General features: G+C 40.4%; 1 protein-coding gene across 1 annotated transcript in view; it reads left to right on the plus strand.

Moving 5' to 3' along the window:
- The window catches only part of LOC115229702, a 61,609-nt gene that overhangs the window by 43,334 nt on the left and 775 nt on the right, over window positions 1-17,500 (plus strand). The window contains exons 16-18 of the mRNA XM_036499314.1: window positions 5,197-5,283; window positions 15,056-15,256; window positions 17,254-17,500. The exon at window positions 17,254-17,500 is cut by the window's right edge and continues 775 nt beyond it. Coding sequence (XP_036355207.1) covers window positions 5,197-5,283; window positions 15,056-15,256; window positions 17,254-17,450 — 485 coding nt within the window. The 3' untranslated portion in view covers window positions 17,451-17,500. The remainder of the gene's footprint in view (window positions 1-5,196; window positions 5,284-15,055; window positions 15,257-17,253) is intronic.

A 17,500-nucleotide genomic window follows, 5' to 3' on the forward strand; every position in this document is an offset into this window, starting at 1 on the left:
CCGCCGAGGTCGACTTTACCTTTCATCCTTTCGGGGTCGATAAATTAAGTACCAGTTACGCACTGGGGTCGATGTAATTGACTTAATACCTATGTCTGTCCTTGTTTGTCCCTTCTATGTTTAGCCCCTTGTGGGTAATAAATAAATGGGTTACTGTTTACATCTCGTTCAGAGATTTATTATTGCTTCAAAAAAGTTACAATGGCTAGAATTCTTTCTTCCATCCCCCCCACAGACTTCCTGCTGCTTTCCCCCTCCAACTTCACCTCCACCACTTCATTTTTATTTTTATTTCCTTTTTTTTTGCTTTGTTCTTCTTGGGTTTGTTCTCTCCAAAATGTCACACATCACAGTACTCCCATTACAAATCAAGACCTTATTGTCTAATTATAGTTATTATTATACCATTCTTTAAAAATATAACAAAAAATATATAAAGTTGCTATTATTTTTAATATTATCAATGATTAAATGGTTGTTTAAAGAAATTAGAAATGCATAATTTGTAAAAATTATTATTTTTATTAATTCTTATTATTATCATTTAAAAAATGATTATTATTATTAAGGTGGCGAGCTGGCATAATCGTTAGCTTGCTGGATGACATGCTTAGCGGTATTTCGCCCCGCGCTACGCTGTGGGTTCAAATTCAGCCGAGGGTACCATCCTTTCGGGGTCGATAAATTAAGTAGCAAAATTTGAAACAAGCTGACCGAATCGTTAGCTGAGGTCACCCTGGCCTCTCATCCTTTAGGGGTCAATAAATTAAGTACCAGTGAAACAATGGGGCTGGTGTAATAGACTTACTGCCTCCCCCAAAACGGCTGCCCTTGTAGCAAAATTTGAAACAAGCTGACCGAATCGTTAGCTGAGGTCAACCTGGCCTCTCATCCTTTAGGGGTCAATAAAATTAAGTACCAGTGAAACATTGGGGCTGGTGTAATAGACTTACCGCCTCCCCCAAAACGGCTGCCCTTGTAGCAAAATTTGAAACAAGCTGACCGAATCGTTAGCTGAGGTCAACCTGGCCTCTCATCCTTTAGGGGTCAATAAAATTAAGTACCAGTGAAACACTGGGGCTGGTGTAATCGACTTACCGCCTCCCCCAAAACGGCTGCCCTTGTAGCAAAATTTGAAACAAGCTGACCGAATCGTTAGCTGAGGTCAACCTGGCCTCTCATCCTTTAGGGGTCAATAAAATTAAGTACCAGTGAAACACTGGGACTGGTGTAATCGACTTACCGCCTCCCCCAAAACGGCTGCCCTTGTAGCAAAATTTGAAACAAGCTGACCGAATCGTTAGCTGAGGTCAACCTGGCCTCTCATCCTTTAGGGGTCAATAAAATAAGTACCAGTTGAGTGCTGGGCTCAATGAAATTGACTGCCTACATTCAGGCTTTGTGCCTATAGGGGGAAGAATTTTTGTTGTTGTTGTTGTTTGGGTGATAAGCTGGCAAAATCATTAGTATGCTGGGTGGGGTATTTCATCTGTCTTTACATTCTGAGTTCAAATTCTGTCAGGGGTTGATAAAATAAGTACCAGGGTCGATGTAATTGACTTACTGCCTCCCCCGGAAATTGCTGGCCTTGTGCCAAATCAAAATCGATCAACACCAATGGAAATTGTAGCTGTGATACCAGTGCCGGTGGCACATAAGAGAACCGTCCGAACGTGGCCCATTGCCAGCTCCGCCCCAACTGCCTCCGTGCCAGCGGCACGTAAAAAGCAGAGGTATTCTTTTCAGTTGTATTTGTTTATTTTATTGACCTTGAAAGGATGAAAGGCAAAAACCCCTAAATAATAATAATAATAATAATAATAATAATGACAATCCTTTCTGCTAAAGGCGCAAGGCCTGAAATTTTGGGGGGAGGGAGCTAAACGATTAGATGGGACCCCAGTGTTTCACTGGTACTTAATTCATCGACCCCCAAAAGATGAAAGGCAAAGTCAACCCTGGCAGAATTTGAACCCAGAACCTAGTGATGGATGCAATACAGCTAGGCATTTTACCTCGTGTGCCAATGTTTCTGCCAGCTTGCCAATAATAATAATAATAATAATAATCATTGATTGTGCTGTGGGCACAGGACTGGGATCTGGTGGATTGCATCAACCCTAGTATGCGGCGGGTACCTGTTTTATCGGCCCTAGGGCAATGAACAGTGGGCTCGACCTTGGTGGAATGTGAAATCTGACCTCAGAGCATAAGGCCAAAAATCTGCCACTCAGCATTGCACGTGATGGGCCAACGATTTTGCCTGCCCACCGACTTAATAATAATAATAATAATAATTTATTTCTTTATTGCCCACAAGGGGCTAAACATAGAGGGGACAAAGAAGGACAGACAAAGGGATTAAGTCGATTATATCAACCCCAGTGCGTAACTGGTACTTATTTAATCGACCCCGAAAGGATGAAAGGCAAAGTCGACCTCGGCGGAATTTGAACTCAGAACATAACGGCAGACGAAATACCCATTTCTTTACTACCCACAAGGGGCTACACACAGAGGGGACAAACTCAAATGGTACTTAATTTATTGGCCTCAAAAGGATGAAAGGCAAAGCTGCCCATGGCAGAATTTGAACTCAGAACGTAAAGACAGACGAAATGCAATGAAGCATTTTGCCTGGTGTGCCTAATGGTTCTGCCAGCTTACGACCTTACATAATAATAATAATAATAATAATAATAATAATGTTTATTATTATAATAATTTAAAGGGCTCAGTTACGAGAAGCATTTCTCTATTAATTTCTCTTACTCGTTTCAGTCATTTAACTGTGGCCATGCTGGAGCACCACCTTAAATATTTAGGTATAGGGTTGATAATTTTGAAGGGAAGGAGTTAGCCAATACTGTTGCCCGTCTCCCCGCCTCTCCCTACTTAACTGGTACTTTATTTTACCAACTCTTAGAGAGATGAGAGACGAAGTTGACGTTGATGGGATTTGAACCGAGAAACGTTATGAAACGGAATTGGTACCACGTGGTATTCTATCTCATGCTCTAACGACTCTGCCAAATCAGTGATCGGATAATGATGATGATGATGTTGATGATGAAAATGATCCAGGTTATGAGCACAAGATCTGAAATTTGAGGAAGAGGGCGTTAGTCAATTACATGAGCCCCAGTTTGCTACTGGTACTTATTCGATCAGAATTTGAACTCGGAACATGAAGATGGACAAAATGCTGTGAAATTTTGGGGGAGGGGAGAAATCCATTACATCGACCCCCCCCCCAGTTCGTAACTGGTAATTATTTCATCACCCCCGCCACCCCCACCCCTGAAAGGGCGAAAGGTAAAGTCTACCTGAGCGGAATTTGAACTCAGAGTGTAAAGTAAGGACAGATGAAATGCCGCTAAGCATTTTGCCGAGTATGCTAACGATTCTGCTAGTTCACCACCTTAATTAATGATATCAATAACAATAATAATAATAATAATAATAATACAATACCAGCAGATGACAACGTGTCTCTAAAAGAAATGGAGAAACTTTCAAAATACAAAGACCTGGAAATAGAGGTAACCAGAATGTGGAATCTAAAAACAGAATCAATTCCTATCATAGTAGGTGCATTAGGCATGATAAAAAAATATTCAGACAAATACATAACAAAAACACCAGGACTTACAAACACATATAACATACAGAAAATTACACTACTAGGCACTGCACACATTCTACGCAGAACACTTTCCATACAATAACCATCAGAGCATCACAACAAATCACAGCACATACCCAAGGCACACAGAGCTGCGCTCGGTAGTGAAGTGAAAGCACGCTATAAAAATAAAACTACTGAATAATAATAATAATAATAATAATAATAATAATAATGGTTTCAGATTTTGTCACAAAGTTCTTAATTTATCAACTCCGAAAGGAATTTAACCCTTTAGTGTTCAGATTATTCAATCAAACATAATGCCTCTTGATTCCCATTGATTTTAATTAATCATGCATTATCTCATATCTTCAAGATCTTGATGGTGTAATTACTTAATGTAGAATAACATTGTAGGGTAGGTGTGAGGGCCTGGATCTGGTTAGTTTGAACATAAAACAGATTAACTATTTTGGCCTGATATGGCCGGTTTAAATACTAAAGGGTTAAACATATTGGGCATATTTAAAGGGTTGCTGTTCTCTCATCATCACCACATCCAAACCAATAATAATAATAATAATAATAAACCAGGCAGTGGCTCTCATGGCTTCTGATCTTTACTGATTCGAAGTGTTATCACGTACATTGTTTTGTCTTGGTATAAAAGATGGACTACAGCAAATATTCTGCTCAATACCACAGATTTGCTTGTCAGTTGTTTGACCTTAACCAGTTGAGCATGTCCCTTAGTGGCTGACGATATGTGCATCTCTGATCACAAGCAGAAGTAGTGGGGGAGCATCATAGCTATGTGTTGAGAGGGATTCTTTGGGGTTTGAATAATTCACCTCTGGAAATATGGGTGTTTCGTTCAACATCCTTAAACAACCCTTACTCAGGGACCTTTTGAGCAGGATGGGCTACTCGACCAGAAGAAGATTCTAACTGGGCCCCACCTGCAAGGTCATGTGCTGTTTATCTTGATATGAGATCACCATGTCGCGCACATATGGTTGTGATGCATGTGCTTAGTGTACCCTTATCAGACGGGTAGTCAAGATGGGTTTACTGGGCTTCGTATATTTTACCCCAATGTCACTTTGATGGCATGAACTGCTCTCTCACTCAATAATAATAATAATAATAATAGTCCTTTCTACTCTAGGCACAAGGCCTGAAATTTGGGAGGTGGGCGAGAGTCAATTACATTGACCCTGAAATGTTGAAAAAAAAGGTGGGCCTCGGTGGAATTTGAACTCAGAACGTAAGGACGGGCGAAATACCACTAAGCATTAAGCGTAGCGTGCTAACAGTTCTGCTAGCTCACCACCTCAATATGATAATAACAGTAATTAATAATGATAGACTAATTATAATAGATTAGTAAAATATATAAAAAATTAAAAATACCTACTAACATCAACCTTGAACTGAGTTTGTGGGGAGGGAGGTCCAAAATCTGACAAGACAAAAATGCCCTGCCCCTCTTGATTATTTGTGGCCTCCTTCCCCCTCCCCTCCCCCATACTTTTTAACCAACCGAAACCTGCTTTCTTTTCTCTCAGTGACTGGCCTATTGCTGACCAGCGTGCTGACAGGGTCAGCTAGTGCACCTGACCTAGTGACCGCTTATCGAGTGCAAAATGAAGAGGGTACGTTGTTATTTATCCGCAAAAAAAATTTTTTAAAAATAATAATTAAAAAAAAAACTGTTTGTGTGTCCCACGTCCCCCACACCTCGTCCAGCTGCTGTCTTCTCTTTCAGTCTGGCCGCCGCCTCCTTCCTCCTTCTGCTGTGTTTGCTCTTGTTGTCCATTCTTGCACCACTGCCACCAACACTCCACCACCCTCCTGCTTGCTCTTCCCTCCTCTTCTGCTTTTCACTGCTTTCTCTTCCTCTTTTTCTTGACAAAAAAAAAAAATACAATAAAGAAACACCCCAGCTACAACCTTTTTGTATGTTCCCTGCCTGATCTTGCTCCCTTTTTTTTGTTCCCCTTCTTTCTTCCAGCTCCATCCAACCTCCACTGCTTCTTTTCACTTTTCTTTCTCCTATTCGGTCTGTTCCTCCGGCCTTTCTTTTAGCTTTCCTTTACCACGGTTTGTCATACTACTACTACTACTATGTCTCACTGCCACCACCGCCGCCGCCGCCACCACCACCACCATTGTTGTCTTCTGGGCTTGACTGTTTCGGCAGCGGAGTGGAGTTCAGGGGTTTGGACAGGAGGGAGAGGGTTCTCCGCCTCCTTTCTATAACGGTTGTGGTCAAACAACAACTTCTATATTTTTTTGCCAAAGCCTTCCGCATTGTCCAGCCGGTCAAGTGCTCCTTCCCATCCAGGCCGACCAAAGCCTTGTGAATGGATTTGGTAGATGGAAACTGTAAGAAGCCCATCATATATATACTCTTTTACCTCTTTCAGTCATTTGACTGTGGCCGTGCTGTGGCACCGCCTTTTAGTCGAGCAAATCGACCCTGGGACTTATTCTTTGTGAGCCTAGTACTTATTCTATCGGTCTCTTTTGCCGAACCACTACATTATGGAGACGTAAACACACCAGCATCGGTTGTCAAGCAATGTTGGGGTGACAAACACAGACACACAAACACGCACACTTGTATATATATATGCATATATACGATGGGCTTCTTTCAGTTTCCATCTACCAAATCCACTCACAAGGCTTTGGTCAGCCCAAGGCTATAGCAGAAAACACTTGCCCAAGGTGCCACGCAGTGGGACTGAATCCAGAACCATGTGGTTGGTACTTATTCTAATGGTCTCCTTTGCCAAACTGCTAAGTTATGGAGACATAAACACACCATCACCAGTTGTCATGTGATGCCAGGGGTGGGGTGGATACACACACACATCATCATCATTTAATGTCCATTTTCCATGCTTGCATGGGTTGGACGGTTTTGACTGAGGGCTGGCAACCAGATGGGTGCACCAGGCTCCAGTCTTGATCTGGCAGAGTTTCCTCAGCTGGATGCCCTTCCTAACGCCTATATATATATATATATATATGGTGAGCTTCTTCCAGTTGTTTCTGTGGAGCCCAATGCTCAGAAGGTGCTCTTTATGTGCCACTAACATGGGTGCCAGCTACGTGACGCAGGCGTCAGCCATGACTCCTATTTCCGAGTTGACCTGTCCTCGGAATATTCTCCCAAACGGTGACAGTGTGTATTGTAACGTTTCCTGCCCAGCAAATCAGCTGCTGGCTTTGCACCTTGAAAAGTGTGTAAAATAAGGGACCTCACCTTCCCCACCCTCACTTGAAAAGGAAAAAAAGAAAAAAGAAGCAGAAAACAGGTTTTTTTTTTTTAAAGGTATTAATAACTGAAAAGGCATCTGGCTGCAAGTTGTTAAACTAGACTTCAATAAAACCTTCATCTAACCCATGCTGACATGAGAAAATAGATGTAAAAATGAACTAATGAACACACACGCATGAACATATATATATATATAATATATATATATATATATATATATATATATATAAATAAATATAAAGCTGAAGTTGTTTGTGTGTGGCAGGTTTGGTAGCCTTCAACTAACACTATCTCCTCTGAGACCCTGCAACATAAGTTGACCAAAATTGAGAGTATGATAGAAGAAGGCTTGCTCTTCATTCTGTAGAAGATAAATTTCAAATTGGACCATGTTAACACCCAAAATTATTTACATAAAAAAAGGTGCTTTTTTTCTATGAAAATCCCTATTTTTTACGATTTTTTTACTGCTCTGTCACCATTTTTCGGTGTATTTCAACCTGAAAAATGTCCACTTAAAGAGAATAACAAGGTATATAATGCAAAATTTTTACTTTTCAAAAATTCCAATTCTAAAGGGTCGAAACAAACCCGAGCAACGCCGGGCGATACTGCTAGTATATATATATATATATATATATATATATATTATATATATATATATATATATGGTGCTTTTACGTGTCACCGGCACGGGGGCCAGGCGAGGCTGTGAAACAAAACCAAAACAGGTGGAGCCAATGCTCAGAAGGTTCTCTTTATGTGTATCTGTAGGGGCCGGGCATGGCTGTCTGTTAAGGAACTTGCTTCCCAGCCACGTGATTCCAGGTTCTCTCTTTCTCTCTATTAGGATCTCACCAAGCGTGTTGCCCCTGCCGTGCATTGAACCAGCCATGGGCTAAAATAATGGTGTGGGGTGGGGTGGAGGAGGAGAATGTTTCAGTTTTGTTTTCAGGTTTGATTTAAGGTGCATGGGCCTTTTCTTTCCACCTTCCATATATCTGTGTTTTAAATATAGTTTATATCTGTGTGTGTGTGTGTGTGTGTATGCATATATATGTGTATGTATATGCATATATGTGTTTATGTATATGTGTGTGTGTGTGTATTTGTATGTATATGTATATATATATATGTGTATATATGTATGTATATATATGTATGCGCATATATATATGTGTATATATGTATGTATATATATGTAAGCGCATATGTATATATATGTATGTGTGTATATATACATACACATACAAATATACACACATATGTATATGCATATATGTGTTTATGTATATGCGTGTGTGTGTATATTTGTATGTGTATGTATATATATGTGCGTGTATATATATATGTATGTATGTATATATATGTATGCGCATATATATATGTATATATATGTATGTGTGTATCTATACATAAGGACATCATGCTCGGAATGGTCAGTGGCAAGAGAGGAAGAGGCCGACCAAGAACCCGCTGGCTTGACACCATCAGGAGTGATACCGGAATGGACATAGCCAGTCTGAAGGAAGCGGCCCAGGATAGAACTGACTGGAGGACACTGATCCAACGAGTGACTGAGAGTCGACTTCGACTGAACGGATAGAGAGAGAGAGTATATATACATACACACACACACACACACACACACACATGGTGGTGGTTGTCTACTCCTTGAGCAGTGATTCACCACCTCCTGTACCTACAACTTAGCATTGTCATGGCATCTGATGTGGCTTTTTAAACCAGACAATGTATTGGAAAGACACCCACGTAGATCGTATAACCGTTTTGGACCACCAAGAGCTGCAGTGAAGTTCTGATCTTTGTGGATCTTAAAATGGCTTTTTGAGGCCTCCATTTCGAATACAGATCTTATGGCACACACGGCATTGAAAGGTGTGCACAAACATAGGCAGAATAGTTCCAAGGAACTGCACACCCCCAGCATCTATCTGCACATGTGTGTGTGTGTGTATATATATATATATGTATATATATATATGTAAGGCGAGCTGGCAGAAACGTTAGCACGCTGGGCGAGATGCTTAGCGGTATTTCGTCTGTGTTACGTTCTGAGTTCAAATTCCGCCGAGGTCGACTTTGCCTTTCATCGTTTCAGGGTCGATAAATAAAGTACCAGTTACGCACTGGGGTCGATGTAATCGACTTAATCCATTTGTCTGTCCTTGTTTGTCCCCTCTATGTTTAGCCCCTTGTGGACAATAAATATATATGTATATATGTGTGTGTGTGTGTGTGTGTGTGTGTGTATGTGTGTATATATATATATATATATATATATATACACACACACTATAGAAAATATGTGTGTGTGTGTGTAGCTAATGTGTTGTTTTGTGATGGTAAAATCAACAACAAAAAGTACTGCATCTGGTGAGAGATTAATATCATTTAATAGACACAATCCATGTTTTTATGTGCTACTCGTAGTTTCTTGTGCTGAGGATATGCCAAACAATGTTTTGTAACACCTCTGACCTCTTGGCACAGTCATCGGGCATAACCCATGAATATGGGAATATCTTGTAATTGGAGGGTCGTTAATGACAAAGTTATTTTATTAAATTCTTCATTATTTTTAAAACTGAAGCAAAGCCCATTTGTTTCCAAAAATTAATTAATCATCAAACTAGTTTTCCTTCAGAGTTTTGCTTTGTATGAGAAATAGTCTTCATTAGTTTTCCTCTCTCTGCTGGCTTTGGTGAAAGGTATACGTCTTAGCGGAATTGTCTGTGAGGTTTAACCCTTCAGCATTTAAACCAGTCATACCTGGCTCAAATGTTCTATTTGTTTTACTCTTTTACTTGTTTCAGTCATTTGACTGCGGCCATGCTGGAGCACCGCCTCTAGTCGAGCAAATTGACTCCGGGACTTATTCTTTGTAAGCCCAGTACTTGTTCTATCGGTCTCTTTTGCTGAACCGCTAAGTGACAGGGACGTAAACACACCAGCATCGGTTGTCAAGCAATGGTAGGGGGACAAACACATACATATATATATATGTACACATATATGACAGGCTTCTTTCAGTTTCCGTCTACCAAATCCACTCACAAGGCATTGGTCGGCCCGGGGCTATAGCAGAAGACACTTGCCTAAGATGCCACGCAGTGGGACTGAATCCGGAACCTTGTGGTTGGTTAGCAAGCTACTTACCATACAGCCACTCCTGCGCCTCAAACTGGCCACATTTGACCCCTTGCATGCATCTTACACAGTCTTTCTAAGAATAAACAATCACACCATTGAAATCTCAAAGCCATGGAGCAATGCAGGATTTATTCAAAGAAATGTGAACAGATAGGCATCACATTTGACAGAGAAATCAGATGGCTAAAGGCTTTAAGTATTCTTCAGTATTATCACTTATGCATTCCTTTCCTTCTTGGGACACAAAACTCCACTTGTGAAGACCCGTTGAGGCAAGTGAAAATCAAAATCAAAATCTATCAACATCAATGGAATTTGTAGCTGTGATACCAGTGCCGGTGGCACATAAGAGAACCATCCGAACGTAGCCGTAGCCAGCGCCGCCCGACTGGCCTCCGTGTCGGTGGCACGTAAAAAGCACCATCTGACCGTGGCCATTGCCAGCTTCATCTGGTCCCTGTGCTGGTGGCACGTAAAAAGCACCATCCGATTGTGGATGTCTGCCAGCCCTGTCTGGCACCTGTGCAGGTGGCACGTAAAAAGCACCTACTACACTCACGGAGTGGTTGGCGTTGAAACACTGCCAGATCAGACTGGGCCTGGTGCAGCCTTCTGGCTTCGCAGACCCCAGTTGAACCGTCCAACCTATGCTAGCATGGAAAGCGGACGCTAAATGATGATGATGATGATGATTTTACTTCTGACTTTTGGCACTTAAACTGGCCATATCTGGCTCAATTGTTCTACTCCCTTTTATGCTCAGACTGGCCACATTTGACCACACACGTTTCCCCTACAATGTCATTCTCAACTTATACAATCACATCCGTATGATTGATTCAAACCATTGTGAATGAATAAGCATCACATTTGACAAAATAATATGAATTTTAAAGGGTTAACCCTTTAGGGTTCAGATTACTCTGTTAAATGTAATATTTTTTTTACTCAAATTGTTTTTAATTAATCCTGCATTATCTCATAGCTTTTGAGGTTTCAGTGATGTGATTGTTTGTTTTTAGAATGTCAATGTAGGTTAGGTGTGAGAGGCCAGATATTGCCAGTTTGGATATAAAACATATAGAATATTTGGGCCGGATTTGGCCAGTTTAAACACTAAAGGGTTAAAGCGGCGAGCTGGCAGAAATGTTAGCGTGCCGGGCAAGATGCTTAGCGGTATTTTGTCTGCCGCTACATTCTGAGTTCAAATTCCGCCGAGGTCGACTTTGCCTTTCATCCTTTCGGAGTCGATAAATTAAGTACCAGTTACGCACTGGGGTCGATGTAATCGACTTAATCCGTTTGTCTGTCCTTGTTTGTCCCCTCTGTGTTTAGCCCCTTGTGGGTAGTAAAGAAATAGGTTAAAGATAAGTACCGTCCTCTCTGGCCAAGCTCTCGTTCACTTTTATGAGGGCAACTTGAAGAGAATGTGGATGGTAGAGAATAAGGGGCTGCTGACGCTCGCAGTTTGGGTGTGTTTAGCAAAGGAAACGTTTCCCATGAAAGACTGGGGACGAAGCATTTCTCTTGTATGACTGTGATGCTGTTGACGACCGCCACTTCTTGTCTAGACAAGAGTAAAGAGCCCTTTCGGTCATGAAATGACCATGGGATTGCACCTAGAAAGTTCCCCCTCTGAGGTGCAAGTCTATGCAAGGTTGTTTATGGAAGACCAGCGGTTGCCCATGTGTACCAGCCCTTCCCTTCTTCCATGTCACTGATATATCAAAGGGAAAGGCAAAAGGCCCCTGATACAGCTTGGCCCTTGGGATGCGGTAGCTCATTTCTGCAGAGGAGTGAACTTGCGCAACATGAAATAAAGTGTCTTGCTCAAGGAGACAATCACTATCTCATGAGTGTGAGCCTGGCACTCTAACCACTGAACCGTGCACCTTCACAAATGTCTAGACAAGGGCTCACATGGGCCCCTTTCAATTTTCATCTACCGAATCCATTCACAAAACTTTGGTCCACCCTGAGCTTTAGCAGAAGGCACAGCCCAAGGAGCTGTGCAGTGGGACTGATCCCCAGACCTCATGGTCGGAAAACGGGGTTCTTAACCACACAGCCATGTCTGCCCCCTATGTAGTGGAAGCAGTAAGACTAACAGGACTGATTGGGGTCTTCTTTGAGTATGCTTTTTCTTTTTATGCAGCAAGAGAGGAGAGCCAGGCCCTTTTTTTTTTTTGTGGGTTGGGGCAGATCCCTGATTTTCCCCAAAATGGTCTTCCCCACTTTTCTTTTTTCTCATTGGGTTTTAGTTTTTCTGTTTTACTTTTGGTTATGCTCCTTTTGTTCAATGTAATCCCCAAACTGCTCCCGTCCCCTACTGTCATGCCTCTCTTCTCCTCATTGTCTTGGGCCCCTGTGTGGCCAGTGAAAGAAATAACAATTATTACCATTGTTGTTGTTATCAATATTTATAATTATTATTATGGCCTTGGCCCAAAATTTCAAACTGTCATTGTTGTTGTCATTTTATTATTGTTGTTGTTGTTATTGTTATTATTATTGTTATTATTATTACTATTATTATTACTATTATTATTATTTATTATTATTATTGTTATTATTATTATTATTATTATTATTATTTTATTATCGTTATTATCATCATCATTATTATTAATATTATTATTGTTATTATTATCATTATATTATCATTATTATTATCATATTATTATCATCATCATTATTATTATTATTATTATATTGTTCGTTGTCAGCCTCGGCTGGCCCCCGTGCCGGTGACACGTAAAAGCACCGTCCGTTTGCGAGCTCTGTCTGGCCCCGTGTCGGTGGCACGTAAAAGCACCATCCGTTCGTGTCCGTTGCCAGCATCGCCTGGCCCCGTGCCGGTGACACGTAAAAGCACCATCCGTTCGTGGCCGTTCGCCAGCTCTGTCTGGCACCTGTGCGGGTGGCACGTAAAAAAACACCCACTACACTCGCGGAGTGGTTGGCATTAGGAAGGGCATCCAGCCGTAGAAACACTGCCAGATCTGACTGGGCCTGACGAAGCCTTCCAGCTTCACAGACCCCAGTTGACCCGTCCAACCCATGCTAGCATGGAAGGCGGATGCTAAATGATGATGATGATTGTTATTATTATCATTATCATTATTATTATTATCATTATCATTATTATCATCATCATTATTATCATCATCATTATATTATGATTATCGTTATTATTATTATCATTATTATCATTATTATTATTATTATCATTATTATCATTATTATTATGATTATCATATTATTATTATCATTATCATCATCATCATTATTATTGTTATTATTATTATTGTTATTGTTATTATTATTATTTTGTATAGTTATGAGTTGTTATTGTTGTTCTGATAATTCGTAGCTGCATATTTGACATTGCGGTCATCTTGCATGTTGTTGCATTCAATGTTTTTCATTTTTTTTGTTTTTTGGTTTGTTTTCCATTGTTTTGAATCTTAAGAACTAACAGATTCACATACACACAGAGTATATATTTCCATAGGTAAGTGTGTGTGTGCGTGTGTGTGTGTCTACATACACCTCTTTCCATATCTGTATTGCTTTTGTTTCTGTTTACTTTGGCACCCAATCTGCTGAACTCCAAAGATGACAGCACTTTTAATGCTCTTTCACTATTTTCAATCAATCAGTCAACCGGTTGAGTAAACAGAACTATGAATGCACCCAAAATTCTAATCAGAAACGACTGTAAGTCTGTGGTGCACAAATAAACGAATCCTCTTATTTATGACCTTTCTTTTTTGTTTTTGTCTATCACTCTGTGACAACCTACCATATTTAACTTGGTTTTATACCTACGGATTTACAAAGTCAACTGGAGACAGACTTCACCTTCAGATCTCCCTTTTGGATTACCTATAGTTCGGCACCAATCAGAAAAGCATCTGTTAGCCTGATGTACTTGTATTAGCAGAGAACTTTAATATTTTGTCCAGACTAATATCCCTGTGTAGTGGAGGCGCAATGGCCCAGTGGTTAGGGCAGCGGACTCGCGGTCATAGGAGAGCGGTTTCGATTCCCAGACCGGGCGTTGTGAGTGTTTATTGAGCGAAAACGCCTAAAAGCTCCACGAGGCTCCGGCAGGGGATGGTGGTGATCCCTGCTGTACTCTTTCACCACAGCTTTCTCTCACTCTTACTTCCTGTTTCTGTTGTACCTGTATTTCAAAGGGCCGGCCTTGTCACTCTCTGTGTCACGCTGAATATCCCCCGAGAACTACGTTAAGGGTGCACGTGTCTGTGGAGTGCTCAGCCACTTACATGTTAATTTCACGAGCAGGCTGTTCCGTTGATCGGATCAACCGGAACCCTCGTCGTCGTAACCGACGGAGTGCTTCCATCCATCCCTGTGTAACATGGTTCTTGTCCCGGGGTTGCAGTGGTTATCTCTTATTTTCTTGCCCTCTGAAAGTATGAAAAAGGGATAATATCTCCTACAAAGTTTGCTTTGTTACAGTATTTATTCATACCCTAAAAGAATCCCTCTCAACACATGGTGTTCCCCAGATATTCCTGCTCATCATCAGAGACGCACATATCGTCAACCACTAAGGGATATGCTCAAGTGGTTTAAAGTCAAGCTACTGACAAACAAAATTGTGGTATTGAACAGAATATTTGCTATAACAATATTTCTGCTTCAGCAATTCAGCCCTGAATCTGCCTGGAATGTAATGGAAAACAGGTCAGTTTGAAAACATTGATGTCCAGGTGACAAAAGCAAAGTGTGAAGGGAATAGTAGTCATTTCCTTTCATTTCTAGATAGAAGCAAATAGGAAATAACATTTCTTGATGCTAAACAAATAGAAGAATATAAATGAAAATTTTGCTACGTAGTGCAATCTCTGATTTATAGCTCTGATATTTAGATTTATATATTAGGTGTTTATTCCACCATTAATCAGCTGCATCCTTCCTGGGTTTCTTTGCAGGTATTGAAGGTTACACGATGGTGCCGTCAGTACGAGCCCTGGAGACACTTCACAATGCCCTTACGCTCAGCGATGTCAATAGTTTCTTGCAGAAAGCCATGTCAATAGGCTTCAACACCCCAGCTTCGTCGCCGCCCAATGAAGCCTCCCTATCATCTTCCCAGAGGCCTTCAATTGTACCCTTGGGTGTCCTACACAAAGGTAAGGGGTCTATTTTGTATTGGTTCATTTGACTGAACCAAAAAAAAAAGAAAAATAGAAAACAAGTCTTTGATGAATATGGGTCAATTATTTTACCCGTGTACTTGCTGTTGAAGAGGGCTTATTTTGTAGGTGTGTGTGTATAAATATATATTCAATTCAGTGTTGTGCACTCATTCTCACTGTTCAACATTTACGTGTATATCTGTATACACACATACATATGCATTGATATATATATAAATATATATATATATATATATATACATACACACATATATATATATATAGATATAATCAAAAATAAGCAACAAGAATGAATCCGGTAATTTAGTACAATTGTTTCATACTACAACATTTTATTAAAACGAAGATTACTCGGCATCTTAAATCTGCTGTAATATTTACAGCTTTCAATAAAATGTTGTAGTATGAAACAATTGTACTAAATTACCGGATTCATTCTGTTGCTTATTTTGATTATAATCACCCCGCATATTTTTATGGTAACACCATAAAAAATTCTGGTGCATCTAAATTAAGTGACATATTCATTTATATATATGGTTCCGGGTTCTTAATATATATATATATATATATATATATATATATATATATATATATATATATATATATATTAAGAACAAACTTACTTAGAAATGGATGTGTGCGTTCTGTTGTGTAATAACAAATTAATAAATAAAACATATGCATATATACATACTTATATGTACGTACCTACCTCTACATGTATATATACATGCATATATGGGTACAGGACACCAAAAAAAAATCGAACACAATGAGAAACGAAAACATAAACACAAAACCAAGGAACTGGACATTTTTTTTAAACAAAGAAAAAATGGAGTCCAGGACAAACAATACAAGGAAAATTCCCCTGCTTCAGCCGCCATGGTTTCATCTACTCTGTGTTTCGAAGATGATACACATACATGCATTGATATATCAGGCTGTCCCATAAGTAACGTCCAGACTTCTATATTTTCAATCTATAAACGCTTTAACAGTATTGTAGAATGTCTGATGGCACCAAGTAATATTTGTATTTATTTAGACATACTCTTTTACTTGTTTCAGTCATTTGACTGCGGCCATGCTGGAGCACCGCCTTTAGTCGAGCAAATCGACCCCGGGACTTATTCTTTGTAAGCCCAGTACTTATTCTATCGTTCTCTTTTGCCAAACCGCTAAGTGATGGGGACGTAAACACACCAGCATCGGTTATCAAGCAATGCTAGGGGGACAAACTAAGACACACAAACATACATGCACACACATATATATATATACATATATACGACGGGCTTCTTTCAGTTTCCGTCTACCAAATCCACTCACAAGGCTTTGGTCGGCCCGAGGCTATAGTAGAAGACACTTGCCCAAGGTGCCATGCAGTGGGACTGAACCCGGAACCATGTGGTTGGTAAACCAGCTACTTACCACACAGCCACTCCTGCGCCCATATATGTATAAATACATGCATATATGGGTACAGGATACCAAAAAAAAATGCTGAACACAATGAAAACACAAACACAAAAACACAGAAACTAACCTTTTTCCGAACAACATAAAAACACCCCCAGAGAAACGAGACACGCAACATAAAGAATATCCCCCTTCTTCAGTTGTCCCTGTTTCAACTATTCCACATTTCTAAGGCAAGGACAAGATGCGACTTCATTGAAACAGTCCTTCCCGCAAAGCAAATTAAATGAAATTTGGGATTTTTTGTGGAGGGGTAAAAGTGTTAACAAGAACAGGACAGTGAGAACAAAACAGTAAAAGCAAACGGTGAGGGCTAAGCCCCTAGTTCCATGCCGTGGGAATGAACCTGAAGCGATTTCATTGGGAAGCAAATTTTTTTTACCTATACAGCCAAGCCAAACAACACACACACACACACACACACACACACATGTTCAATTTGTTTCTCTCTTTCACTCTTTCTTTCTTTCTCTCTCTTCGTCCAGCTCAGAGCCTGTCGTCATCAACCAATTCCAGTGCCGGACCCTCGTCGCCAACTTCCTGTTCCACACCCGTCGACCTCTGGCAGAGACTCACCATGTTCATCAGTGACAACCAGAACCTCAACATTCCGGCTACCACTGACGCTGTCTCTCTCAGTGGCAGCGGCGACCCGTCCGAATTTAGTAAAGATCCATCTTGAAGTCAAAAGAAGGAAGAAAGAAAGAAAGAAGCAACAACACTGGAGACCTC

The sequence above is a fragment of the Octopus sinensis genome, unplaced genomic scaffold, assembly GCF_006345805.1.
Source record: "Octopus sinensis unplaced genomic scaffold, ASM634580v1 Contig13580, whole genome shotgun sequence".
In the NCBI taxonomy this organism is placed as follows: Eukaryota; Metazoa; Mollusca; class Cephalopoda; order Octopoda; family Octopodidae; genus Octopus; species Octopus sinensis.